General features: G+C 35.0%; 2 protein-coding genes across 35 annotated transcripts in view; both read left to right on the top strand.

Annotated features, from left to right (window-relative positions):
- The first annotated feature begins 797 nt into the window (after positions 1-797).
- On the top strand, positions 798-7,476 carry LOC132604959 (7-deoxyloganetic acid glucosyltransferase-like). Its single transcript, XM_060318306.1, has 2 exons — positions 798-1,331; positions 6,324-7,476. The coding sequence occupies exons 1-2, from the start codon at positions 839-841 to the stop codon at positions 7,271-7,273; spliced, it is 1,443 nt and encodes a 480-aa protein (XP_060174289.1). The 5' UTR covers positions 798-838; the 3' UTR covers positions 7,274-7,476.
- Positions 7,477-17,741: 10,265 nt separating this feature from the next.
- LOC132605778 (putative lysine-specific demethylase JMJ16) overlaps positions 17,742-27,809 on the top strand; it is a 31,940-nt gene continuing 21,872 nt past the window's right edge. For 27 of the 34 annotated variants that reach the window (XR_009569450.1, XR_009569448.1, XR_009569446.1 and 24 more), the window contains exons 1-10: positions 17,745-18,111; positions 20,409-20,477; positions 20,558-20,626; positions 20,750-21,009; positions 21,662-21,733; positions 21,895-21,972; positions 22,741-23,154; positions 23,242-23,460; positions 24,987-25,145; positions 26,249-26,617. Coding sequence is in view for 2 of the 34 variants with exons in the window: in XM_060319014.1 (XP_060174997.1) it covers positions 20,755-21,009; positions 21,662-21,733; positions 21,895-21,972; positions 22,741-23,154; positions 23,242-23,460; positions 24,987-25,145; positions 26,249-26,617 (1,566 nt within the window). In the remaining 32 variants the exon portion in view is untranslated. Of the gene's footprint in view, positions 18,112-20,408; positions 20,478-20,557; positions 20,627-20,749; positions 21,010-21,661; positions 21,801-21,894; positions 21,973-22,740; positions 23,155-23,241; positions 23,461-24,986; positions 25,146-26,248; positions 26,618-27,809 lie in introns of those variants that run through there. The other 7 variants (XR_009569452.1, XR_009569451.1, XM_060319013.1 and 4 more) reach the window with 4 other exon arrangements.

Raw genomic sequence — 27,809 nt, 5'->3', positions numbered from 1 at the left:
GTCTCAATTTATTTATTTAATATATTTTCTTTTTTGGTCTGTCTTGAAAAGAATGATAGATTTTTAAATTTAGAATTAATTTAACTTAAACTTTCTCCTTTTACTCTTAATAAAATGATTTACAGCCACACAAATTCCGAATTTAGCCAAATTATGGACCCGTTTGGCCATGAGAATTTTTCACTTTTTTTCGGAAAATTATTTCACTTTATTTGAAAATCAATGTTTGGCCATTTGTATTTGGAATTTGGAAAACACCAAAAACCTTATTTTCACTTTTTTCACTTTCAATACATTCAAACAACCAAGTATTCTTTGCAAAAAACTATAACAAAACACAACTCCATCTTCAACTCCAACTTCAAAATTCTAAACAAAGTGAAAAATATTTGGTTTTCATGGCCAAACGCCTACTATATCACATAAATTGAGACAAGGGGAATTATAATAGAGTATGAGCCTGTTTGGATTGACTTATTTTAGGTGCTTTTAAGCCGAAATAACTTTTAAGCATTTTTATAGTATTTGAATAAAATAAAAAAATATTTTTAAGCACTTATTTTTAAGCCAGAATGACTAAAAAAAAAGACCAAAAATCATAAGCTAGAATTTCTAACTTGCCAAAAGCCATAAGCCCATTCAAACCGGCTCGGTATATACACCTTCAACATGCCAAATAATTAAAGAAAGTCAAAGATGAGAAGAAGGTTCCTGGAAGGGGAAAATGCTGCATTAACTCCATCTATAAAATATGAGACATCAAACTTAATTTCACATACTCAGCCATTCAGGTAAAGAAAGCCTCAAGTGGTGAAAGAGTATAGTAGACAATAGAGTTATGGAGCAAGAAGCAGGCTGCATTGCTCATGTTGTCATCTTCCCTCTGCCAATACAAGGCCCAATCAACTCTATGCTGCAGCTTGCCGAGCTCTTTTGCCTAGAAGACCTGAAGGTGACCTTCCTCAACACCATCCACAACCAAGAACGTCTCCTTCGTTGCAGCAATGTGCAATCTCGTTTCGAGCAATATGATGGATTATTCCGATTCGTGACAATACCTGATGGCCTTCCTGAGGAACACCCGCGCTCCATTGAACAATTTGGGGACATTATCAGCTCCGTGCAGACGGTGGCAGAGCCTTTTCTAAGAGATTTGTTGGTAAAAGAAAGAGTGACGTGTGTCATACCAGATGCTCTGTCTTATTATGCAGTGGATATTGGAAATGAGATGGGAGTTCCAGTTATTCCCTTTGACACTATTAGCCCTTCCTGTCTTTGGGTTTACTTGTGTCTCCCTAAACTCATTCAAGCTCAACAGCTTCCCTTCAAAGGTAATCCCTCCGAAGCAAATAATTGTTTGTTTTTTATTTATTTTACACGTCCCTTCAAAAATACTTTCTTCGCCTATTTTTATTTGTCATATATTGACTTGACACACCTATTAAGGAATTAAAAATAATTGACAATTTTACTATATGTCATGCCCCAGTCTTGATTGGGATGAGCTACATTCTACATACATACTATAGGCATCTACTGTGAAACTGTAATCGTCTACATGACGTAGTAAACCTGTAAATATGTTAATATGAACTATAAGATGTGGTGTCCATATGAACAAAATATCAAACCTGTACATGACTGAACCTGACTACAAACGTCTATGAAGCCTCTAGAATAACATAAACTGTACAACTGACATACTAGCGGGACAGAGTCCCGACCTACCCATAATCTCTATACATAAAAGTACAAAACCTGACTTAGCTCTAGGAAGAATGGAGCTTACACCATCATGCTGAACATTTGTACCATCTAGGATGCACGCCTGCCACTCGGTAATCCTGAGCCTGCAATGTGAAATATAACAAATGCAGCGCCCCCGACCAAGGGACATCAGTACAGAAAGATTGTACCGACTGCGTAAGGTAGACATGAAACATATACAATAAAATAGAAGCTTAGAAAGAGCAACTGAAAGGCAATTAAATCAAGCCATAACTGAGGACTATGTAACTTTCTATGGAAACATATCTTAGATCTTACTGTACTACCGTCTCTCTGAATATTCTTAGAATCTTTTTGATGATATTCTTTTGGGTCACTATGTGAAGCGACGTTCTGGGATCGTTCACTGTAATACTTGGGATCACTGTTCATTAGATTTTTTTCTTTACTTTCCTGTAAGCCCCACTTGGCCAAATGATGAAAAGAATAATTAATTGTACCTTAAACTTTTAAAATAATAAATAATTTGAGATAATTATTTTAAATAATGACGATAAATAATTTTAAACGGAGAGAGTACAGAACAGTCTACCTCTATCTCCACATCTCTCTTTCCTCGTTCTTAACTTCAAATTTAATAAGATTCCGTACCTTGGTTTCCGTTCATCTTTTCTTTGCATCGTGATAAATGGAATCCCAAGCAACGCGTTGTCGACGGAAAGTCTAATCTATTGTGGCACTCTTTGACTAGAGATTAAAAAAAACACATTTATTTAAAATATATGATCTAAAGTTAATCTTAAATATTTGTGTGACTATAAATTATTTTACTAAGTGTAAAAAGAGAATTATTTATAATTAAAAAAAGTGACATTATTTCCTTAAAAAAAAAACATGCCACATAAATTGAAATAAAGGGGGTAATATTTTCCTTTAGATGGAAATATGTTCCCTTTCTCTCTCCATTCTTATTTGTTGGATTACGTCAAATTAAATTAAAGGGGCCATTTGGTGGTTGGTTATAGACAGTAGCGGAGTCAGAATTTTTACTAAGGGAGTTCAAATATAAAAAGTAAACATGCGAAGAAGTCAAAGGAGGTTTAACATCTACTATATATACATAAAAAATTATTTTAACCATGTATAAATAGTATTTTTCTCTGCTGAAGGGGGTTTGCAACCCCCTCAGCCCTATGTGGCTCTGCCCCTAGTATAGATGTGAAAGTATTAGTAATATAGATAATATATTACTATTAGTTATGTAGGGATTAATTATGCAATAATTAGTTATATAGGAATAAGTAAAATAATACTACATAAGTTGACTCGTCATTTATATCTTTTTTTAATTTATGAGATTATAAAATGATAACCAATCATCATACTTCTTGTGTTGAATTTTATATAAAGAAATTAAAATACTGAGTGAATTCCTCAAATGATCACTCAACTTAAGCAAATTACCTAGTAAAATCATTTATCTTTTGTTTGTTCCTCATATGGTCATTGAAGCTTATACATTTGCCTTACAAAATAATAAGGCCTAAAAGTTACTTTAAAAATAAAAGAAAAAGGGACAAAGTAGTCCCTTAAGTTAAATTTCCAATTAAAATAATTCTTATTCTTTAACATAAAACACTAACAACCTTTTAACGATACAAAAATTACAATTTTAGTAAAACTCTAACTGTGGTATTAAAAGTAATGAAACACACGAAAAACTGTGACTGATAACTTTAGAAATGAAAAAAAAACTTTTTTTATTTTATCACTACTAAAAAAGGAATATGAAATTGCCTATATGTACTCTATTTGCTTGAAAACTTATGAATTCAACAATAAAATAATGTTTTCTATTTATTCATTCTATGAGTAATCTTTATTTTGATAAAATAGTTTTTTTTTTTTTGAAGGAATTCATCATCTTCCTTATTAATTAGGAAAAAACTTCATATGTAAAGATTAATCATAGAGGGTTTTCGTAAAAGAAAAAAACATAGATACATATTGAAGGACATCACCATAATAATATAAATCATTCGATATCACACAAAATGAGGAGATTCTATATCATCATTGCGTACTAATTTTTTTTTATAGTTTTCAAACATTATTTTGTCAATCTTGTAATATTATTTGGGTGAAAATTATTTCCCCCTCCAACCATGCTAAAAAATTAAATATCTCTCCCAATTTCGAACAATAGTTGTTCCTCCCCTTTATCTCATTTAAAAGTTTTAGTACATATTTTACCCTCTACGTTAACACTCTTCATTTCTTTTTTACTTTTAAACATTATGATTTGTTTTTTAATCTATATTATGAACTTACCTATAGGACGAACACAATCTAATTTACGAAGTAAGAAAGTGAAAAATAGTTAGAGGACAATTATTGTTTGGTGTTATAATAAGGGATGTTTTACTCAAAGTCCAAACTTAAGGGACTACTTTGGCCCTTTTTTCTTTTATTTTGAAGTGACTTTTGACCCTTGTTACTTTCAAAGGCAAATACATAAACTTTAATGATCATATGAGAAACAAAAAAAAAAAAAAAAAAAAAAGATAAATGACTTTACTAGGTAATTTCCTTAAGTCAAGTGATCACATGAAGTGATTCCTAAAATACTTCCAATCATGATATTAGCTATATTGGAATTTTAACACCAGAATAACTCCTTTCCTAATTAACCAGCAACTAAACGGCCTCAAATGTTTGGAGATAATTTCATTTGGTTATTTATCTTATTTAAAGTTTACATAGTCCAATTAAGACTATAAGAAAAGTATTTTATTTGGTTAAACGGATATTTTATTAATTACTAAACTTGTATTTTATTTGGTTAAGCGGATAATTTATTAATTACTAAACTTGTTACATACGACATAGTATATAAATGCTCACTATCAGGGGTAGTGAGTACATTCAGGTTACCCTCACTATCATGGAGATACTAGCTTAGTATATAGTACTCCTCCTTTATCTGCTTCCAATTATGTTATCACAGTTTACCTCACATCGAACGACGAAAGATGCTTTCAAAATTTTGGTCAGATTTTACTTACTTTGAATCTTAAAAACGAGCTTTGTCAAACATTTGGGGACAAAAAGTGAAAAAACACACTACAACAAAATATACTTTTAGCGGCAATTAATTTGCGGCAATAACTTAATTGCCGCTAATAATATTCTAGAATCAATTATTACCGGCAATATCAAACTTTAGCCCTAACAATAAATGTCGCTAAAGGCTTTAGCGACCTTTGATCTAATGACATTAACCAATTGCTGGTAAATATATTTGTGGCAATAACTATTGCCGTTAAAAGGAAAATATATTGCCACCAAAAGTCTCTTTTGGTGTAGTGAAAATGACGACACTACCTATAAATAATCCATTAAAATTCTTAGAAATCACAAAATATACAAGACTTTTGATTTGGCCCGATAGGGCATTTACTGTATAAACTTGCTCAACTTTATTACTCCTGCAGTAAATTATCTTGAACTTTTCAATAAACTTGCCTTCTTCCAAGTTGAATATTACAATAAGGATATTGAGAAAAAATAGAATGAGAAATCAAATACAGGTAAATATCTTAAAACTTTTTTATGATGAAATATTTTATGCAAGATGCTAAATAAATGTATATTGTTTTTTCTGAAACTTAATGAATCGCTAATATGTTCAAAAGAGTTTGGAAATGAGTTCGTGGAAGCTAGGGGGAGGACAAGCATGCCTAAAGAACTAACAAGATCGAAATCGAAATAGAACAGAGAAAAAAACAAGAGAAAGCTATTGAAAATGCACGACCAAATGTATAAAGAATATAAGGGAACATCTGATGTCAGGATTGTATTTTTAATTTCTGAATTTCAAACTTGTAATAATAATCACAGGAGAAGCAAGTGGAGAATTAAGTTTAAAATTAGTTATGGAAATAAAAATTCTAATACTAGACGATGAGAAGAAAAAGAATTAAAATTAAAATTCAAACCTTGTCTATTCATTGGTGATTTGGTTCATACAGTTTGTTGTTCTCTCATACGGCGTACTTATTTTGCTGCGGTGTGTATTTCATTGAGTTTGCTGATTTAGCTTTCGAGTTGCTCATTCTACACTTATCGAATTCATTTTACTTGAAATGGAGCAGTGAAGGGAAAACTTTTGGAAAAAAAAGTTATTGACGCTTGGTATTTACATAAACTATATAAATATATTATACCTAAGTGATAAATTAAGGTTAAAATAGATATATAAATTAATCATAGTTCAACAAGAATGGTGTATATAAATAACATGTCATGTATTCATTAAATATTGAGTATGCATAATTTTTTCTTCAATCAACGAAGTATTGGAAGTTTAGAGCCTCAAATTGTAAATTTTAACCTGAACAACTTTATATTTTATATATTGATTTAAATTATATACACTATCAATATAATTTTTTTGTTATATTTTTAATGTAGTTTAATTTGTGATACCAGATTAGTTATCATTTTTAATGCTTATCATAGAAATTTGAATGGAATTAATTATCTTTAAAGTTTAACTGACCTGATTTTGTAAAACATAAACTCTTTCTTTTTAGGCGATGACTTGGATGCATTGGTAACACATATTCCCCCCATGGAAGGTCTTCTCCGACGAAGAGATCTTCCACACTTTTGTCTCACAGATTATAAGACCGACCCCGAATTCCTAGCCGCTTTGAAGGAGATTGAACGGATCCCACAAGCCTATGGTCTCATAATGAATACATTTGAATATTTAGACGGACCTTTTCTTTCTTGTATTCACTCTCACTCTGCCAAAACATATGCAATTGGGCCAGTACACTTGCACTTGAAGACTAAACTTGCTGCAAAACAGACTCCATCATTGTTGTCCTCAAATAGTTTGTGGGAAGAAGACCAAAGTTCAATCAAATGGCTTGATGCACAGCCTGTGGGATCAGTAATTTATGTGAGTTTTGGAAGTCTAATAGTTGCATCAAAGGAGGAAATTTTGGAATTTTGGCATGGCCTACTAAATAGTACAGTTAGATTTTTGTGGGTCTTGAGGCCTAACATATTAAAGGGAGGCGAAACGGATTATAAGTTCATGAAGGAGCTTGCAGAAGGTTGCCAGGAATATGGTTACATAGTGAGTTGGGCTCCACAAAAAAGGATACTAGCCCACCCAGCTATTGGAGGATTTTTAACCCATAGTGGATGGAACTCGACCTTGGAAAGCATTGTTGAGGGAAAGCCTATGATCTGTTGGCCTCACAATGTGGACCAGAGAGTCAATAGTAGATTAGTAAATAAATTATGGCAAATTGGGCTGGATATGAAGGACTGTTGTGACAGATTCACTATAGAGAGAATGATAAAGGATCTGATGTGTACAAAAAGGGATGAGTTCAAGAAATCGGCTGGGAATTTATCAAAATTGGCAAAACAAAGTGTTGGAGAAGTGGGGTCATCGACTCATAACCTTGAATCTCTCATCAAGGACATTAAAGGATTGATTAGAACTAAAGAGAATGTTGAAACATAAGATTATAGATGCTACTTATTCAATATGAAATATGTTAATTTGTGCTAAACTGGTGTTTTCCCATTTCTGTTGCCGAATAGTAGGTACAATCAGTTTCACATGGAGGTCTAAGATTTAATTTGTCATTTTGTCTTTTTCAGCTTCCACCATTTCTCTCTTTTGTGATAAAAAAAGTTCTACTTTTTTCACGGAAGAAACAAAAAGATAGAGATTTCTTTGTAATTTTCTCTTTTTGTCGATGATTATTTGATATGATATCGATGGGCACATTCCATTCTAGACACTCCATTCAAGCCAAGCCAAGGACCCCTGAGCTTTACAAAGAATGTTGATGGCAAGAGAGGCTTTGGAACCCCTTGAAGACCCATATAATCAATGTAAGGAAGCATACGACGTGTGGATGATAGCTAAGATGAAGGTCAAGCCACACAAAGTGGCTAGAAGTGCAAACATGGCTAAAGAGTGCAATTCGTGGCTAGGAATACAATTCGTGGCTAGGAGTGCAAATTCGAGGCTAGGATTGCAATTCAAGTGAAGAAGGGCCCATGTTGGGTTATTTGTGCAAATGTCACTTTTGGACCTTTGTTGTAATAAGGTAAATTATATAAGCTTGCTTTATGCTATTTTCATTCTTTAATTTTTGGATGATGAAAGAATACTATTGAAGAGTGATTAGCTTGATAGCTTAGTTCAGTGTAATTGTAGTGATTAGGAGAGTTCATCGTTGGTGGATTTCATTGATGGCTATTGAACCTTTATCCATTGATTTCATATTAGAGTAGCTCATATGTGGATTCAAATTTGTGTCTCTAATTGTATTTCAATTAGCTCTTCTCCTTGGATTAATTCAATGTTGATTTATTGTCTTAGTCCTCTCTTTCTTTTATTCTCATCTCAATATCTTCACTTCTCATCTTTGATTTCTAATCTATCTTTTTTTTCCGCGTTTTGTTGTTTGAATCTGTGTCTTTCACAAGCCGGATCTTATCACTATTTAAGTTTGTTTTGGGTGTGGAAAGCTATGAACATAAACTATGAATTCTGGATTGTGAATAATCTGAAATTCGAATGAAAAAAAGAGATCTTAGAAATTTCTAATTTGGACTCTATATAACATCATCAAGCTATTTGACACATCCCCAACTATAATTATTTCATACAATGCCTTACTACAGTCCCCCCATAATCTTCTCCGGGGTCTCTTAACCTCTTTTCCATCCCTAGACATAAGCAAAAATCTTCAATAATTCTCAAGGTACTTTGTAGGGAAATCCCGTCCAAATGGAAAAATAATCAGAAATCAAATTGAAGAAAATAACCTGAACAATTTTCGTATGAGAAAAGCCTGCAATTCCTCCCGATTTATTATTCAGAATTCAGATACAAATATACAAAATTAGCAGAGAAAGAGCTAGTGATGAAGAAGTCGAAGAGGGAGAAATACTGGAGTGAAAGATCTAGAAGATATTAGGGTCGGAAAGAAATCAAGCCTCAAAGTGTGTGCTACGTGTCTATTTAGGGGTAGGATAGAAGGCACGTATAAGTCAAAATGGGCCCAGCCCTAAAGGGCTAAAGAATTAAATGGCTAGGACAGACTGTTCCTTTTAATTGAAGAGCCTGCAAAATGGCAGCCCAATCCAGCTCTAACCGGGCCGTGGGCTGGGACAGGCTAGCTCTTTAAGTTTTTTCGTTTTTCAAAATAACATTTTCTAAGTAATTTTTCGTACAATTTGAATATGAAACTTTTGCAATATGAAATATAATTTTCTATCACCCATTCTTGCGCAAATCCATATCATAGAAGTAAAATTCAAGAGAACAAATTTAAGACTAAAAATTATTACTCCAGTTTCTAATTACTACTTAGTAGTGATTACATTCGTTTTTCTCATTGCTTTTTATCTATTTGTTTAATTTACTTATATATTTTTTTTAAATAATTAATTTATTATTCTTTTCTGGTCTCAAGGGCTGGCCTCAGCCCAACCCTTGAGGCCGGCGGGCTAAGAGAGGCTGGGCTTTTGAGCCTTGCTTCTATATGGGCCAAAGAAATCTTAGCTCAACCCTACTTAAATAAAGGGTTGGGTTGGGCCAGCCTCACGAACTAAACCTATATTGACAGCTTTACGTATAACTTAAGGCATAATACATAAACAGACGCTTAAACTTGGCCTCAGTTGGCAAATATGCCCTCTAACTTTGGGTGTGCGCAAGTAGGCACCTCAACTTGTATAAAGTTGAACACATAAATACAAATGCTTACATGGCACTCATGTGACCCTCCAAAATTTATTTGTCATGCCAGCATTTATGTTCATTTGTTCAACTCTAGATAAGTTGAGGTGTCTACTTGTGCACACCTAAAGTTGAAGGGCATACTTGCCAGCTGAGACCAAGTTTAAGGTTATGTTTATGTATTATGCTTATATACTTAATGGTGCAAAATTGAATATACCCTCAGCTGGAGATTGATTGACATCAAGCTGACATGTTGAAACCACTGTTTATATAATATAGAAATCATACGATTTTTTTTTGGGTATTTAAAAGCTTTGGAGATGTTTTTTTTTTCTTTTCCTTTTTATGAAAAATCCTAAAATTTGCTAAGTGGTTGTGTAGTATCTTGCCACTTGGCTTAGTTTTTTATGAATAACTAATTTCTTGTCCTAAATTACCACAAAGTGACTTATTATTAGCCTGCCACTTGGCTGGATATGGTGTTTCTTCCTATGCTTTTAATAATATATATAGATATAGAACCCGTTTGGATTGGCTTATAAGTTGCTTTTAAGTTGTTTTCAGTTTTTTTGAGTGTTTAACTGACCAGCTGAAAGTCATTTTGTGCTTAAAATAAGCTCAAAAAAATAATTGAGCCCATTTGACTTAGCTTATCTAAAGCAGTTTATAAGCTGAAAACAGCTTATAAGCCAAAAAAAATAAGTTAGACTACCCAACTTATATTTTTTTAGCTTATAAGCTGCAAACAACTTATAGGCATAAGCCCATCCAAACAGGCTCATAGATTGCTTTTGGTGAGTAGAAGCAATTTTTCAGAAGCTAAAAAAATAGTTTTTGCCTAAAAACATTCTTTTGAAAATTTGAGAAAAATAACTTAGAAGCACTTTTTAAAAGCTTGGTCAAACGTTAATTGTTGTTCAAAAGTATTTATTAAATTAATTGACTAAACACAAACTGTTTTTACTTTTTAAACTAAGCTGATTTTAGAAGCTTGACCAAACGGGATATTATAATACTTTTTATGTAGTTTTCAAATATGTAAATTTTATTATAAAATACTCAAGAATCTATGTTTAAAATTCAGTCAAAGAAAAAATTGTTTGACTCCCCAAACTGATCAACCTTTGAACAAATTAGGACGAAGGGAGTAGTAATTTTTGACAAACTTAAAGGATCAAAATGGTTCATTACATACTTAAGGGGCTTCTTTAAACCTACACTCAAACATAAGGATCACTTTTGTCATTTTCTCTGATTATTTCAGTTGAAATTTGGGGAACCAGAATCTCGGTAAAATTCCTCCATAGTTAATAGCGTGTTTGATCAAGTTTTTTTTTTCCAAAAGTGCTCTTATTTTTTTTTATTTTTTAAATGAGGTGTTTGGCTTTTGGGAGAAAATAAGTACTTATGGGGAGTAACATAAGCGGTTTTTCAGAAACTAGAAAAAAATGTTTTTGCCCAAAAACACTATTGAAAAAAATATAAGTAGAAACACTTTTTAAAAGCTTGGCCAAACACTAATTGCTACTCAAAAGTACTTTTTAAATTAATTAGCCAAGCACAAACTGATTTTAGCTAAAAGTACTTCTTTGAAAAACACTTTTCAAAATAAGCTGATTTTAGAAGTTTGTCCAAACAGGCTATTAGATTCCTTAAATTCTTGTCTAAAGTACTAGGTTTATGTTTTTTTTCTTCTCTGTTCAAACCCTTTTTTCTATTTTCAACACAAGAAGTTCTGTTAATACCCTTATGACTCTTTACTGCAAAGCTACCATCAATCTTTCACTGTCTACTTTCCAAGTAACATATTCTCATTCTTATACTGCAAGTTTTGGTTCAAGCTTCTATTTTTCTAAATTTGCTAAAAATTAACACTTTAAGTCTCTATCAAATATTTAATAGTTTATGTTTGCTAAATTTGAGGGAAACAGTGATTTTTTAATCTTAAAAACAAAAAAAGTCCTATCAAATTGCAAAAAACGCAACTCAAAAATACTACACTACACACTAAAAATAATATAAAAAATAACAAAAATTACACCTCAAACAGCTAAAAGCCTACACCAGACTATAGATATAAATCAAAAAATGATTTAAAAAAAAAAACTACAATAATTATACCTCTAAGTGTGGATTCCCGCTAATCTCCCTGTTTCTTTTATAGTCCTCGTTCAATATAACAGACACAATTCGACAAACACTTGACAATGACCAAAAATATGGTACTCCCTCTATCTCATAATAAGTATCACCTTAGCCAAACAAAATTATCCCATAATAAGTGTCATCTTAGGAAACCAAGACATAAATTGACTAGTTTTTTTTCAACTCTACCCTTAAACAAAAAACTGACAAGTTAAAGTAACGTCAAGCCACATAGTAGCTTGGTATTATTGGATTCCCAATGTCAAAAAGATTATAGCTTGTGCATTCAGGAGGAAAAAATAATTTATTTTTATTATATAGGAGTAATTTAGTAAACTTTACATTGCATTATTAATTTCTTAATATGGGTATTTTTGGCTAAGGTGACACTAATTATGGGACGGAGAGAGTAGTAACTTTTTTGCAAAAACCTTAAAGGACCAAAACTACTTAATACTATATATTTAGGTGACTAATTTGAACCTACCTCAAATATAAGGACCATTTTGTCTGATTATTTCAGTTGAGATTTGGGAAGCAGAATCTTGGTAAAATTCCTCAGTGGGCGTTTGGCTATAAAAATTATTCACTTTTTTTTGAAATTTTTTTCACTTATTTCGAAATACTAAAAACAAGAAAAACTTATTTTTCAATTTTTTTTTACTTTTTTACACTATATTTCATCAAAAACTATAATTTTAAAAATTATGGCCAAACACCAACTCCAGCTCCACCTCCTAATCCAACTTCAAAAATTCCAAAAAAGTGAAAAAGTTTGTGGTATTTATGGCTCCTTAAATTCTTTGTTTAAGTAGAAAGTGATATAAAATAAATACTAACTTAATTCATAAAGTACAAAAGGTACTAAATGATGAATAGGTAAGACACTACGTATCTATTGCTTTGTATTAATCTTTTTTCTCTCAACATTGCATCTGTGCATCCTATTTATAGGAGCAACATACAAAGGATTAACATAGTTAATGGACATCCACTACATTGGGATATTATATTTATAACACTTCCCCTTGGATGTCCATTAATAGATGATGTACCTCGTTAAAACCTTATTAAAAAAAACCCTGTGAGAAAAAGTCCTAATGAAGGAAAAAGAGTGCACATATCTAGAAATACGCTTTGAGAGCTGCCTCATTAAAAACCTTACCAAGAAAACCCAATGGGACAAAACTTGGTTAAGGAAAAAAGAGTACAACGCGTATTTCACTCCCCCTGACGAAGACCAAGATTCAGATGTCGGAGTCTTCGCATTCCAATCTTGAATATCATCTTCTCAAGAGTTGAAGTTGGCAAAGATTTAGTGAACAAATCTGCAGGATTGTCACTTGAACGGATTTGTTGCACATCAATATCACCATTCTTCTGGAGATCATGTGTGAAAAATAACTTTGGTGAAATGTGCTTTGTTCTATCTCCTTTTATGAAACCTCCTTTTAATTGATCTATGCATGCATCATTATCTTCATATAATACTGTGGGTATTTTTGTATCACACTTCAAGCCACATCTTTCTCTGATGAAAACTATCACTGATCTCAACCACACACATTCTCTACTTGCTTCATGAATAACGATTATCTCAGCATGATTTGAAGAAGTAGCAACAATGGACTGCTTGGTCGATCGCCATGATATAGCAGTACCTCCGCATGTAAACAGATAGCCCGTTTGAGATCGAGCTTTATGTGGATCAGATAAATAACCTGCATCTGCATAACCAAGAAGATTTGTACTACCTTTGTTAGTATAAAACAGACTCATATCGCTAGTTCCCTTCAGATATCGCAATATATGATTAATCCCGTTCCAATGCCTCCGTGTAGGAGAAGAGCTATATCTTGCTAGCAAATTAACAGAAAATGCTATGCCAGGTCTTGTAGCATTAGCAAGATACATAAGTGCACCTATTGCACTAAGATATGGTACTTCAGGACCAAGTAGCTCTTCGTTTTCTTCCTGAGGTCGGAACGGATCTTTGCTCACTTCAAGTGAGCGAACAACCATAGGAGTACTTAAAGGATGCGAATTGTCCATGTAAAACCGATTTAAAACTTTCTCAGTATAGGCAGATTGATGGATAAAAATCCCTTTTGCGAAATGTTCAATTTGCAGACCAAGACAGAGTTTTGTCTTTCCGAGATCTTTCATCTCAAATTCTTTCTTCAAATATTCAATCGCCTTTTGGAGCTCTTCTGGAGTTCCAATGAGGTTTATGTCATCAACATAAACAGCAAGTATAATGAACCCTGATTTTGTTTTCTTAATAAAAACACATGGACAAATGGCATCATTTATATATCCTTCATTTATCAAGTACTCACTTAGGCGATTATACCATATACGCCCTGATTGTTTTAAACCATATAATGATCTTTGTAATCTGATTGAATACATTTCCCGAGACTTTAAACTAAATGCTTCAGGCATTTTATATCCTTCAGGAGTTTTCATATAAATTTCATTATCAAGTGAACCATAAAGATAAGCTGTAACCACATCCATAAGATGTATTTCAAGGGTTTCATAGACAGCAAAACCCATGAGGTATCGAAATGTTATAGCATCCATAACTGGTGAATATGTTTCTTCATAGTCGACGCCGGGTCTTTGAGAGAATCCTTGTGCAACAAGGCGTGCTTTGTATCGCACAATTTCATTTCTCTCATTTCTTTTCCGTACAAAGACCCATTTGTGACCAACTGGTTTTACACCATTAGGCGTTTGGACTACAGGTCCAAAAACCTCACGTTTAGCAAGTGAATTCAATTCTGATTGAATTGCTTCTTGCCATTTTGGCCAATCATATCTTCGTCGACATTCTCCGACAGATTGAGGTTCCTGATCCTCACTGCCTTTTATAATATTTAGTGCAACATTATATGCAAAAACACTATTCACCGTAATTTTCGAACGATATAGTTCTTCACTTACTGAAGTCTCGGGTTTGTTGATTTCTTCAGGAATATAAGAATTAATCAGATTTTGAATCTCTTCATGAGATCCTTTCATAGTGTCATTCTGATCATTGTTTGTATTTCTTTTTCTTGGATTTTTATCCTTGGAGCCCAATGGCCTACCACGCTTCAGACGTGGATGAGATTCAGAGGCTATGACACTAGTAGATTGTCCCTTTGGAACATCAATTCGAATAGGCACATTCTCTGCAGGGATATGCGACTTAGTTATTCTTTTTAAATCAGTAAATCCGTCTGGTATTTGATTTGCTATTTTCTGTAAGTGGATGATCTTCTGGATCTCCTGCTCACATATAGGGGTACGTGGATCAAAATGAGATAGTGATGGAACTCTCCACGCAATTTCTCTTTTGATTTCTTTTCTTTCTCTCCCTAATTGTGGAAAATTTGTTTCATCAAATCGACAATCTGCAAATCGGGCAGTGAATAAATCTCCCGTCAATGGCTCAAGATAACGAATAATGGAGGGTGATTCAAACCCAACATATATTCCTAACCTTCTTTGGGGGCCCATCTTAGTGCGTTGTGGTGGTGCTACAGACACATATACAGCACAACCAAAGATTCGGAGATGAGCAATATTTGGTTCATGACCAAATACTAATTGTGACGGGGAGTATTTATTATAATGAGTCGGTCTAAGACGAACAAGAGATGCTGCATGTAAGATAGCATGACCCCAGACGGTTGTAGGCAATCGTGTTTTCATAAGTAATGGTCTTGCTATCAATTACACACGCTTAATAAATGATTCAGCAAGGCCATTTTGGGTATGCACATGTGCTACAGGATGTTCAACCTTTATCTCAACTGATAAACAATAATCATCAAAAGCTTGGGATGTAAATTCTCCAGCATTATCAAGACGTATAGCCTTTATAGGATAATCTGGGAAGTGTGCCCTTAAGCGTATTATTTGTGCCAATAATTTCGCAAACGCCAGGTTGCGAGACGATATGAGGCACACATGAGACCATCTCGAAGACGCATCTATTAGAACCATAAAATATCTGAATGACCCACAAGATGGGTGAATAGGTCCACATATATCCCCATGTATACGATCTAGAAAAGCAGGGGATTCAATGTCAACTTTCATTGGTGATGGCCTGGTTATCAATTTGCCCTGATGACAAGCGACACATGAAAATTCACTACTTTCAAGAATCTTCAGGTTCTTAAGTGGATGCCCTTTTGAATTTTCAATAATTCGTCTCATCATTATTGATCCAGGATGACCCATTCGGTCATGCCAAAGCACAAAAGTTCCTGAATCGTTAAACTTCTGGTTTACGATTGAGTGTGCTTCTATTGTACTAATTTCTGCATAGTACAGGCCAGAAGACAAAGTTGGTAATTTCTCCAAAACATATTTCTGGCCGGAGACATTCTTTGTAATGATAAGATATTCATCATTTGTTTCATTTAATGTCTCAACGTGATACCCATTACGACGGATATCTTTGAAACTCAACAAGTTTCTTAGAGATCTAGAAGAGAATAATGCATCTTCTATAACAAGTTTCGTCCCCTTAGGTAGAAATATAGCAGCTCTTCCGGAGCCTTCAATTAATTTCGAATTGCCAGAAATTGTATTAATATTTCCCCTTTTTCTACACAAGTGAGAAAAGTATTTCTCATCTTTGAATATAGCATGCGTTGTTCCACTATCAATCACACAAATATCTTCATGATTGGTCATTGATCCAAATAAATTTGAGGATTTTCCATATATTCTTCAAAACGAAAGAATAGGCAAAGTAAACATCGAAGTAGATATTTTGATTAGATAAAGTATTACACACACTTTATTACACATATATGAAAACATAACCACAATAGCTAATACAAACGACATGTATGAAATATCTAAGTTAATACAGATCCATCACCGATCAGATGATCTATTTTCCCTTCAGGGAGTTCAAAGAAATCTGCCACATCTAGATGCATGGGCTCAACATTATCTTCAGAAATAAAATTTGCTTCGACATCTTTTTCTGCCTTTTTGAGGGAGGCTTGATATAGCTCAACAAGGTGCTTTGGCGTACGACAGGTACGTGACCAGTGCCCTTTTCCTCTACATCGGAAGCATTTATTTTCTGAATTTTTCTTTTGCACAACTTCATGATTTTCATCCTTCCTTTTACACTGCTGGTGGTGAAGGGTATTATATGGTGCAAAACAAGAATCATGATTAAAATTCCTTCCTCGACCACGACCATGACCACGACTGGGGCCACGACCTCTTCCACGCCTAGAATGGCGAAAATTTGCCTCATTCACTTCAGGGAATGGGGCAGTACCAGTGGGTCGGCTTTCATGATTTTTCATCAGTAATTCATTATGTTGTTCAGCCACTAGAAGATGTGAGATTAAATCAGAATATTTCTTGAACTTCATTTCTCGGTATTGCTGCTGCAGGAGCATACTCGAGGTAGAAAAAGTGGAGAATGTTTTCTCCAGCATATCATCATCAGTAATATTTTCACCACATAATTTCAGTTGAGAAATAATTTTAAATATTGTAGAATTATATGCCTTAACAGATTTAAAATCTTGGAACCTTAAATGGAGCCAATCAAAACGTGCTTGTGGAAGTATGACCATCTTCAGGTGATCATATCTATCTTTCAGGTCATTCCACAGCATAAGAGGATTTTTAACCGTCAGATATTCCATTTTTAAATTTTCATCAAGATGATGACGGAGGAATATCATTGCCTTAGCACAGTTTTGATTTGATGCCTCATTTTTATCTTTAATGGTGTCTTCCAGACCCATCGCATTAAGGTGAATCTCGGCATCAAGAATCCAAGACATATAGCTATTGCCGGATATATCTAAGACTACAAATTCACGTCTAGAAAGATTTGTCATTAGTAATGGAAAACAAAGAAATCAATACCTTCGAGGCTTGTAAAGTATTTACTCGAGATGACAGAGTCTCGTGCTGATAACGTGATATAAAATAAATACTAACTTAATTCATAAAGTATAAAAGGTACTAAATGATGAATATGTAAGACACTACGTATCTATTGCTTTGTATTAATCTTTTTTCTTTTTTCTCTCAACATTGCGCTATAGAAGCAACATAGGGTATTAACATAGTCAATGCACATCCGCTATATTTTGGAATATTTATAACAGGGTTTACGTTTTTTCTTTTCTCTATACAAACCCCTTTTTCTCCATTTTTCAACACAACAAGATCTGTTAATTACTCTTTTCTTCATATAAATCAAAGATTAGGAGAATCTTATAACACTGCAACTCCTTTTTTACGAATCTCCGGTTTCCGTTTCCACCGACAACTCCGTGGTGTTATGATTGTACTCTGAGCTTTAATGATTGTACTTTGAGGTTTATATTCTCATATATTTTGATACTGTGAAGCTTCTAAGTGGAGCTGCTAGTGCTTTTTTCTTGTTTCGGCTTTCCGGTCTCGTTTTTACCAAGGTAAATCGAAATTTTCTCTTTTTTTTTTTTTACATCTTTTTTCTTACTTTTACAGTGAAGGCATTTAGGAATTGTAGCTTTGTTTTTTATTTAGTCTATTATTATTTGTGTTTTTGGGAATTTAGTAACAAAGAATGAAAATTGACCCAAGTAGAGCAAAATGGATTCATATAGCTTACTTTAATTAGAATCTTGTAGCAAAATTAGGGATGGAAACGGGGTGGTGCGTGTTTCAGGCTATGTGGTGCGGGTTATAGGCTATTCTGGCGGGCCGGGCCGGGCCGCTCTGTTCTCCACCTACTAGCTTTGTGAACTATGACCCATATCTAATTAATCTTCTCAGTTATGTTCATTCTCTTAGTATGAAATTTATACGTTTTCACCATTACAGGAAGTAACTTTCTAGCGATTCTATTTATCGTAAATGACTCATCTTTTGCCCCCTTAAGAATTCGTTTCAGTGTCTATGTATATGGTCTATTTGGTCGACCAATTAGTCCATTTCATTGAGTTCCATAATTGGCAACTCCTTTTTATGCTGATTTTGTAGTGGATAAGATGGACGATGGTTATGATTTTATGAATACTAAAAAATTTATTATCTATTAAATTTACTACTTAGCTTGAAAATGAAAAAGAATTTTATGAATTTCATTTTTAGTATCAAACTCAGTTAAAAAAGGAAAAAATTTAAAAAGAATTATGTGAGGCGGAGCGGATTGAAAATAGAATTTTTTGGGTGGTTTGGAGTCTTCGCGCACGTAGGTTTTCCCCGCAACCGCACTGCTTGCCATCCCTAAGCAAAATTCATACATGTCTTACTTACAGTTGCAAGTTTTTAGTTCAAGCTTCAATTTTTCACATCGACAATAGATGTGTCATTTGTATGTATCTGTATTTGTCATTGTGCTGAAATATAAATGGGTTTGTGCCAGTGTGTGATACTTCCAAGAGCTGATTAAGTTTAGTGGATTTAATGCCCACACCGTCTTTTTGGAAACTTTGGTAAACGTGTTTTTATTCTTATACTGCTTCATACATGTCTTACGTACAGTTGAAAATTTTGGTTCAAGCTTCGACTTTTCTCGTACCTATCAGACAAAAAAGTGACGATTTTTTCGCATGGGCAATAGATGTGTCATATGTGTGTATTTCTATTTGTTCTCTGTCATTGTGCTGAAATATGAAGTGTGTTTGTGCTTGTTTGATTTACCTCTAAGGACTTAGTAAGTTGGTTGGATTTAGTGCCCCCATCATTCTTTTTGGGAGGGTCTATCCGAAACAGCCTCTCTACCCCACAAAGGTAGGGTAGGTGTGCATACATCCTACCCTCCCCAAACCCCACTTGTGGGATTACATTGGGTATGTTGTTGTTGTTGTTATCATTCTCTTTGGGAGTTTAGTATCAAAGACTGAAATGGACCAGAATAGATCAAAATGGATACACAGGATTCATTTAGTTGGCTTTAATTAGAATCCTATAGCACTGCAACGACAAAACTACCATCACCTTTTTTGGTCCAATTTCTAGGTGCTTCAACGTATTTTCAATCTCTTACTGCTTTATACATGTTTTATTTTTCAAGTTTTGGTTCATTTCAATTTTTCAAAATGGAAAATAGATGTCTTATGTGTGCGTGTATTTCTAGTTGTCATTGTGCTGAAATACGAAATGAGTTTGTTCTAGTTTGTTGTGAATTTAATGCCCACATCATTCTTTTTTGGAATCTAGTACGAAAGAACGAAATGGACCCAAATACAGAAAAATGGATACATAGGATTATAGAGTTAACTCTAATTAGATTGGGATTGAGACGTAGTTGATTAATTGATTTTTTTCTGAGAAAAAGGAATTCTAGAAGGGAAGTGAAGGCATTTTTGTTGTGTATCCCGTTTTCCCAAAAAACCTTGCTTTTTCATTTACTCTCAAAAGTAGTAAAGATCTATGCTAACTCTTGCATATTCCCCTTACTTTTGTGTTCTCTGGTTAACAAGATTTATGTTCTGCAATTAAAAGAAGGATTTTATGAAGAATTTGGTTACCTTTTTGCATGCCCCTTGTATACAGCCACATTTTTGGCCACGTTTATGAATGAAAATACATTTACTTGATAAAAGATGAAGAATTTGGTTAAAATTCATCCACACTTTTTTTTTGACCTTACAATACCAGGCACGACCAAATCCATTTGTTTTGAGTCTTTACTCTTTTGTATGTGTATACAGATTATTTAATCTTTGACTATATGTCATATTTGGCTAGTATTTACCTATTTATCTGTGTTCTCTTGTTGCAGGTTAGTCTGAAGTTCTCACAGACGGTTGTCTGATTGTACTTAACAGAGCTATAAAGGCAAAGTTAAGAGGTACTAGTTACATGGACATTGATGAAGTATGCCTGTATTTGGCTAGTATTTACCTATTTATCTGTGTTCTCTTGTTGCAGGTTAGTCTGAAGTTCTCACAGACGGTTGTCTGATTGTACTTAACAGAGCTATAAAGGCAAAGTTAAGAGGTACTAGTTACATGGACATTGATGAAGTATGCCTGTATTTGGTTATTTTCTTCCTTAGTGTTACCAGGCAAAATAAGTCCATGCCACATTTCATGTCCACTAATACTTTCCCTTTTGTTTCAGTGCTAATGGGGGCCAAGCGCACAAGATCACAGGGTGAAAGTGATGACAGGAAAAAGTTCTCTATTCCACCCGGTTATGAATCGTTAACGCCCTTCACACTAAAGATGGTTGAAAATAGTCAGGAAGGTCCTAGCCAGGTTGCTTCTACTTCAACAATTATTAGCACAGGAAAGCTTAAGAGTTCTGTTAGGCGTAGGCCTTGGATACTTGATGATCATGTTGATCACATGGAAGAGGATCCTGAATGTGAAGCTGATAAGGTCATTTAGTAAGATTTTCATAAATTTTCTCATAAAGTTATTAAACTAAAACTAATAAAACTTTTTTTCCTTATAAACACCAATAGTTTATCTTATCTTGCGTAACAGAAAAACATACTCATACTTTACACACACACACTCTCTCTCTCTCTCTTATATTAAATCAGTTGGTCAGAACACCCATGTAGTAAGCGGGAGGTCTTGAGTTCGACTCTCAACGAGAGTGAATCGGATTAATATAAGTATAAAACCTTCCTTTTCATACCTGATTTAATATGCTTTACTTGAGCCGAGGGTCTATCGGAAACAACCTCTCTACCTTCACAAGGTAGGGGCAAGGCTGCGTACGCACCACCCTCCCCAGATCCTATTTGCCACCCTTAATCAAATCATATGTCCTGGCAAGTGGGCTTGAGTACGGATCAAGGATGACTTTCTCTTCTGTTTCTCTATGGGTATTCTCTTCTTCATTTGATTGTCTCGTGCATCACTTGGAAGTTAAGGGCTTATCTGGCTGCATCTTCGCTTGTAGTGCCTGGTCAAAGAATGTGGAAGCATGTACTGTTTTTGTGTAATTGTTGGTATGTAGTGCTGCTAGTGAGAAGTACTGATCTTGTCATTTGGTTGTATTTGGGTTCAATTTATTTTGCAGAGTTCGTTTTCACGTGCTTGTCTTCCCAAAGGAGTGATCCGAGGATGTTACCGTGGTCACAACTGCGAGAAGGTTCATTCTTCCTTAATATTGTATAATGTTTGGTTTCAAGGCATGGATTAAATGTCTCTATCCAAAAGTTAGTTTCAATCTGCATCTGTCTTGTTTTGTTGTTTTTTTTTTTTTCCAATTTCCGTTGAGCTTATGATATTTCTGGTGTGCCTTTTCAAAAGGTTGTTGCAAGATGTCGTCCGGAATTAGCACGGATCCCTTCACTTGATGAGGCTCCCGTATTCCATCCTACTAAAGAGGTATTCCTTGACACTCATCTTTCTTTCAGCCTGGCATATGCCCTCTATTGGAGAAAATGATAAAAACGGTACCTTATGTTTGAGGGTAGGTTCAACATTGTCTCTTAAGTATGCATTTAACAGTTTTGGTCCTTTAAGTTTACCACAAGTTAACACTTCTAGTCTCCGTTAGATATTTACTGAACTCTATCCCGTAGATTTGACGGGAACTATGCATTTTTTTTCCTTTTCGGGAACTCGCATTCAGAGGTACAATTCTTGTAGTTTGTGCAATTTTTGATTTAATTGTAGACTAGTGTGAATTTTTAAGGTTGTAATTTTTGCTATTGTTTATATCTTTTCGGTGTCTAATGCAGTTTTTCGTGTTGCATATTTTAGGTTTTGATAGGACTTTTTTGGTATTTATGGTTAAATCTTTTTTCCCCCACTGTTGCCGTCAAATCTACGACGACATACCCAGTGTAGTCCCACAAGTGGGGTCTGGGGAGGGTAGAGTGTACGCAGACCTTACCCGTACCTTGTGAGGTGGAGAGGCTGTTATTTCCGTCAAATTTAATGACCATAAATTGTTAAATATTTGATGGAGACTGTAAGTGTTAACTTTTGGTGAACTTAAAGGACCAAAATTGTTAAGTGCATACTTAAGGGATTATTTTGAACCTATCCTCAAACAGAAGGGACCGTTTTTTCTCATTTTATCCCTCTATTGCATCATATACAGGTACCAAAAGCCAGATGCTGCTTTCATGACGTTAAATCTTATTTTAGGAGTTTGAAGATACCCTCAAGTATGTCGCAAGCATCCTTCCACATGTCAAGCACTACGGAATATGCCGTATTGTTCCTCCTGCTTCCTGGACCCCACCTTGCCGCATTGAAGAAGAGGCCACGAGGTATGGAATCGACACCCGTATCCAGCGCATTGGTGACCTCCAGAGTGTGTTTTTCAAGAAAATGAAGATGAATAATAGACAGCAGGAAATCCTCAGCATGGAACTTAAAGAATTTGGTAGCTGTAATGAACACTTTGAACTTGAAAGTGGGCCCAAGTTTAAGCTGAAATCTTTCAAGAATTACGCTAATTATTTCAAGAGGCAGTACTTTGTCAAGAATTCCCCATCTATTCCTGATATTGAAGGGGAATACTGGAGGATTATTGAGAATCCAACTGAAGAAATCGAGGTTTTCCTGTGGAATTGCAAATTTCTTTTTCTAGGGATATGCCAAAATCATTTCTTCTTACTTTTTGTTGTCAATTTGGTTTATTAGGTGCTCCATGGGAATATTATGGAAACTAGTGCAAGTGGGTTTCCACATAAAACGAATCCACGGGATGTAACTGAATGTCCACAATATGTGGAATCTGGTTGGAACTTAAACAATACCCCTAAGCTTCAAGATTCTCTTCTACGCTTTGAAAGTTGTAACAACCCCTCTATTTTGCTTCCCCGGCTCTCCATCGGAATGTGTTTTTCATCAAATCACTGGGTAAGATTTACATTTTATCATTCAGCGACTACATTTATTCTTTTAATTCAAATTAGGGGTGACAAAATTAGCCCATAAATTCATGACTCGCTCAACCCGCTTAAGCTTGACCTGTCCTTTTATTAGCTCAGCCCAATTTTGTGAACTCATCTAAATTTTGTGTAGCCCAAATTAACCCATAGAAAACACGTCAAAATACTTATTCTAAGAAATATTTTGTTTGATATGGTATATATTGCCATAATAAATAAATAAAAAGTTATATTTAGTTCTAATCGACGAGACTCACAACGGAGATAACGCTAAGCTGGAGGTTTGATGACAAACCTTGGTATCTAAAGGGTTTAGGTTGAGCAGGATCAAGACAGAATACTTGGAGTGCAAGTTCAGTGACATAATGCATGAGGCTGGCGTGGAAGTGAGGCTTAGTACCTAGCTCATTCAAAATAAAAGAAGCTTCAAGTATTGTCTATTATCCAAGGAAATGGGGAGACTGATGATGATGTTACACATCGTATTGGTGCGGCATGGATGAAATGGAGGCTCCCAGCCAGAGTCTTGTGTGACAAGAAGGTGCCACCAAATCTTAAAGGCAAGTTCTACATAGTAGTGGTTAGACCAACTATGTTGTATGGGGCAAAGTATTGGCCAGTCAAAAACTCTAGTGTTCAGAAGATGAAAGTTGCAGAAATGAGGATGTTGCGATGGATGTGCGGGCATATTAGGAGAGATAGGATAAGATAAGACATGAAGATATCCGGGATAAGGTAGGAGTGGCCTCGGTTGATGACAAGATGCGGGAAGTGAGGCTGAGATGGTTCAGACACGTGCAAAAAGAGATGCACGGATGCCCTAGTGTGGGGGTGTGAGAGGTTGGCTAACGACAACTTTAAGATAGGTAGAAATAGGCCGAAGAAGTATTGAGGAGAGGTGATTAGACAGTGACATGGTGCAGGTTCAGCTTATCGAGGACATGACTTTAGATAGAGGGTTATGGAGGGCACGGTTTAGTGTAGAAGGTTAGTGGGTATCTGTGCGGGGTCCTACTTATCCGATCATACTAGTAGTCATAGTATTACTCTTACACTTGCTTGTCCCTCGATTTCTGCTATGTTGTTTCTTGTACTTCGATTATCGTATTACTTTGTGGTAGGTACTGCTCCTTTTATACTATTTTATCATGCTTTTATAGTATTTTGTCATGACTTTTATAGTATTACTTTTATACTGTTTTGGGTTACTTGTCCTTATGCCGAGGGCCTACTGGAAACAAGCCTCTCTACCTTCCCAGGTGGGGTAAGGTCTGCGTACACTCTACCCTCCCCATCCTCCCCAGACCCCAGACCCCACATGTGGGATTTCGCTGGGTATGTTATTGTTGTTGTTGGGCATAGTCATTCCTGGGCTGTATCTCCTGGGAGGAGAAAGTACCAATGAGCAATGAGCATAAGTCCATTTGTTAGCATTACCTTTTTGATTATGTTGATTAATTGCCCTTATATTCTGCTTTTTCCATCCTCCATTAGAGAATTGAAGAGCAGCACTTATATTTGCTATCCTACATACATTTTGGTGCCCCGAAAATATTTTATGGGGTTCCCGGGAGTTATCGTTGCAAGTTTGAGGAAGCTGTCAAGAAGAATCTGCCACAGTTGTCAGTACATCCTTGTTTGCTTCACAACCTTGTGAGTTTCAAATCCTTGAAGTTATTTTTCATTATTTCGACAAGACCTGCCTGTTACTGGAAAGATAGGGATGAATATTTAGCTGGTTCCTTTTGCAATTTTACTAATAAATTGACCTCTCTATTTCAAAAAAAAGAAAACAAAATTAATCAAAATTGTGGACTACCTAAAAAGAATAAGGAACTATTTGTTTTGCTTTGCCAAAAAAAAAAAAAAAAAAAAGAGGAAGTATTTGGTGCGGTAATGGAATAATAGTTCTTTTGGTAATTTATATTGCAAGTGTGATGATTTTGTCTTGCTTTATTATTATTATTTTTTTTTGGGTGGTTTTAATGGAGTTTGCTTTTTTTTTTTTTTTTTGGGGGGGGGGGGGGGGGTGGTGGGGGGTGAAGTTGAGGGAGTAGTCTTTAGTAAATGGGGCTCAAAAACTACTCGTCTGATAGAAAAGAACGATATAGTATTTTAGATAGGTATCTGACTTGGTGTCACCAGTTTGGCATTATAGAAGGTTGGCTAGTCCCCAGTTTGAAATAACTTTCACAGCTTTCAAGAATAAATTTCATTGAACTATTTGGCCAAGCTTCCAAAATCTGCTTATTTTGAAAATTTGCTTTTCGAAAAGGTACTCTTAGAGTAGCAGTTTGTTTTTGGTTGATTAATTTGGAAAGCACTATTGCCAATATTAGAGCAGTACTTTATGCTTGACCAATGTTCCAAGTGCTTTTGGGGAAAAACTACTTTTTTAGCTTTTAAAAAAAAAAGAAAAAAAAAAGAACTCTACTACTACTCAAAAGCACTTATTTTCCCCCTAAAATCTTGGCCAAACATCTCAATTTTCTAACATAAGCACTTTCTGGAGAAAAAATAAGCACTTTTGGCTTCCCAGAAGCTTGGCCAACTACGCTATACAGTGTCTATCCAACTAACTTCTCACCCATTACTCAATATTTTCTTTGTGTATTACTCTTCACTGCTATCCCTAATGATGCAATCTGGAGGCATGATTTCTTTAATATACTTGATTTGTTATATTTTGCATGCCAAAGATGAAAAGTTTGTCTATTCCCTCCCATTTGATCAATTAACCTTCATATCCGATGCAGGCCGCTCAATTCTCGCCTTCTATATTGACTTCAGAGGGTATACCTGTTTATCGTTGTGTGCAAAAACCAAAGGAGTTTGTTCTCATTCTCCCTGGAGCATACCATGCGGATTTCGATAGTGGATTTAATTGTTATGAAGCAGTAAATTTTGCTCCGGTTGATTGGTTGCCACATGGTCAGATTGCTGTCGAACGGTATTGTGAGAAGGGGAGAAAGACATCAATCTCCCATGATAAGCTGATGTTTGAAGCAGCCACAGAAGCAATTAGGGCTTTAGGAGAACTTGCACTGTGGAACAAGAATTCTTTTGATAATTTAAAATGGAGAGCAGTCTGTCAGAGCAATGGGATTTTAACAAATGCACTTAAGGTAAGCCTCTATTATTCGTGACTTCCAACATTTAAATAATGAGCCATTCCAAATTCCTGAACTTCAATTCTAACAGGCTTTCTACTTATTCTTTTCAATTGACAATGTTGTTTCTTCCTTTCCATTTTATGTTGTATTTTAATTGGGAAAAGGGTCAAATTTTCCCCTTTACTATGAGAAAAGGATTAATTTTACCCTCCGTTATACTATCCGTACAAAAATGGACTGGGGCACTGAGGTGGTATGCCACATGGCGTAAAGTGGGTTGGGGCTGAGGTGACATGCCACATGGCGTAAAATGGGTTGGGACACTGATGTGGTATGCCACATGGCGTAAAATGGGTTGGGGCATGCCGCATGGTCCACCTCATCAAAATGTTGGTGCCATGTGGGATTGGGTGTCCTCCTTGGACTGCCCTAACGGAGGAGGGGCATATTTTGAACCATTTGGCAGCAGTGGGCATATTTTTGTACGGATGGTATAACGAAGGGTAACTTCCATAGATACCTTGCTTTTTTCCCTTAAAAACAACATAACAACCTCCTTTTTGGCCCATTAGATGTACGAAAAGTAGGGTCTAAAACTGTTAAGAAGAAGGAACGTAAAAAGAGAGAAAAAAATGGCTAGTTGAATTTAAGATCAACCATTTACTATGGCCAAGATATAAAGTGAAGGTTGACATCATTACATATTTGATGACCTATAAAAAACGAAGACTCTATATAGTTACTGTATAGGAATATAACAGTATAGATATTATATACGAAAAAGTAGTTTAGGTTGTTGGTTGTACAATACGCCTACTTTCAAGAATCAAATTTAATTAGGCGTGCACATTTTTACTTACTGAATGTATTGGGGAGAAAAAGTAATTATTATCATGAGGAGAGAGTTAATTTTGAATTTCTCCTCTTCTTTTTACATGAAGGGTATGAACGGAATAGGAAAAGCGGTAAGTGACCGGTATGCCCTGAAAGGGGCAAATTTGACCCTTTTGCCTTTCTAATTTTGGTGTCATACACAGCTGTTTGCTGTCACTAGACCTCCTTACTTTTATTTAGGTAAAAGATGCATTGCAGACTTTTGACCTTCGGAGTCGAGCATTTCAAAGACATGTTCAACAATAATTTATGATTCAAATATTACTAGGGAAAATCAGCAGGGGTCTTTTGTAATTTACCTCTTTTTGAT

Source organism: Lycium barbarum, chromosome 8, assembly GCF_019175385.1.
Source record: "Lycium barbarum isolate Lr01 chromosome 8, ASM1917538v2, whole genome shotgun sequence".
Lineage (NCBI taxonomy): Eukaryota > Viridiplantae > Streptophyta > Magnoliopsida > Solanales > Solanaceae > Lycium > Lycium barbarum.
This window is presented reverse-complemented; position numbering and strand designations above follow the sequence as displayed.

What these genes read in the sequence shown, in the direction of transcription:
- LOC132604959 (XM_060318306.1), top strand. Translation starts at nt 839, where the DNA reads ATGGAGCAAGAAGCAGGCTGCATTGCTCATGTTGTCATCTTCCCTCTG. An exon ending in TCAACAGCTTCCCTTCAAAG is followed by an intron (nt 1,332 to 6,323) that starts GTAATCCCTCCG and finishes CTTTCTTTTTAG; the next exon opens with GCGATGACTTGGATGCATTG.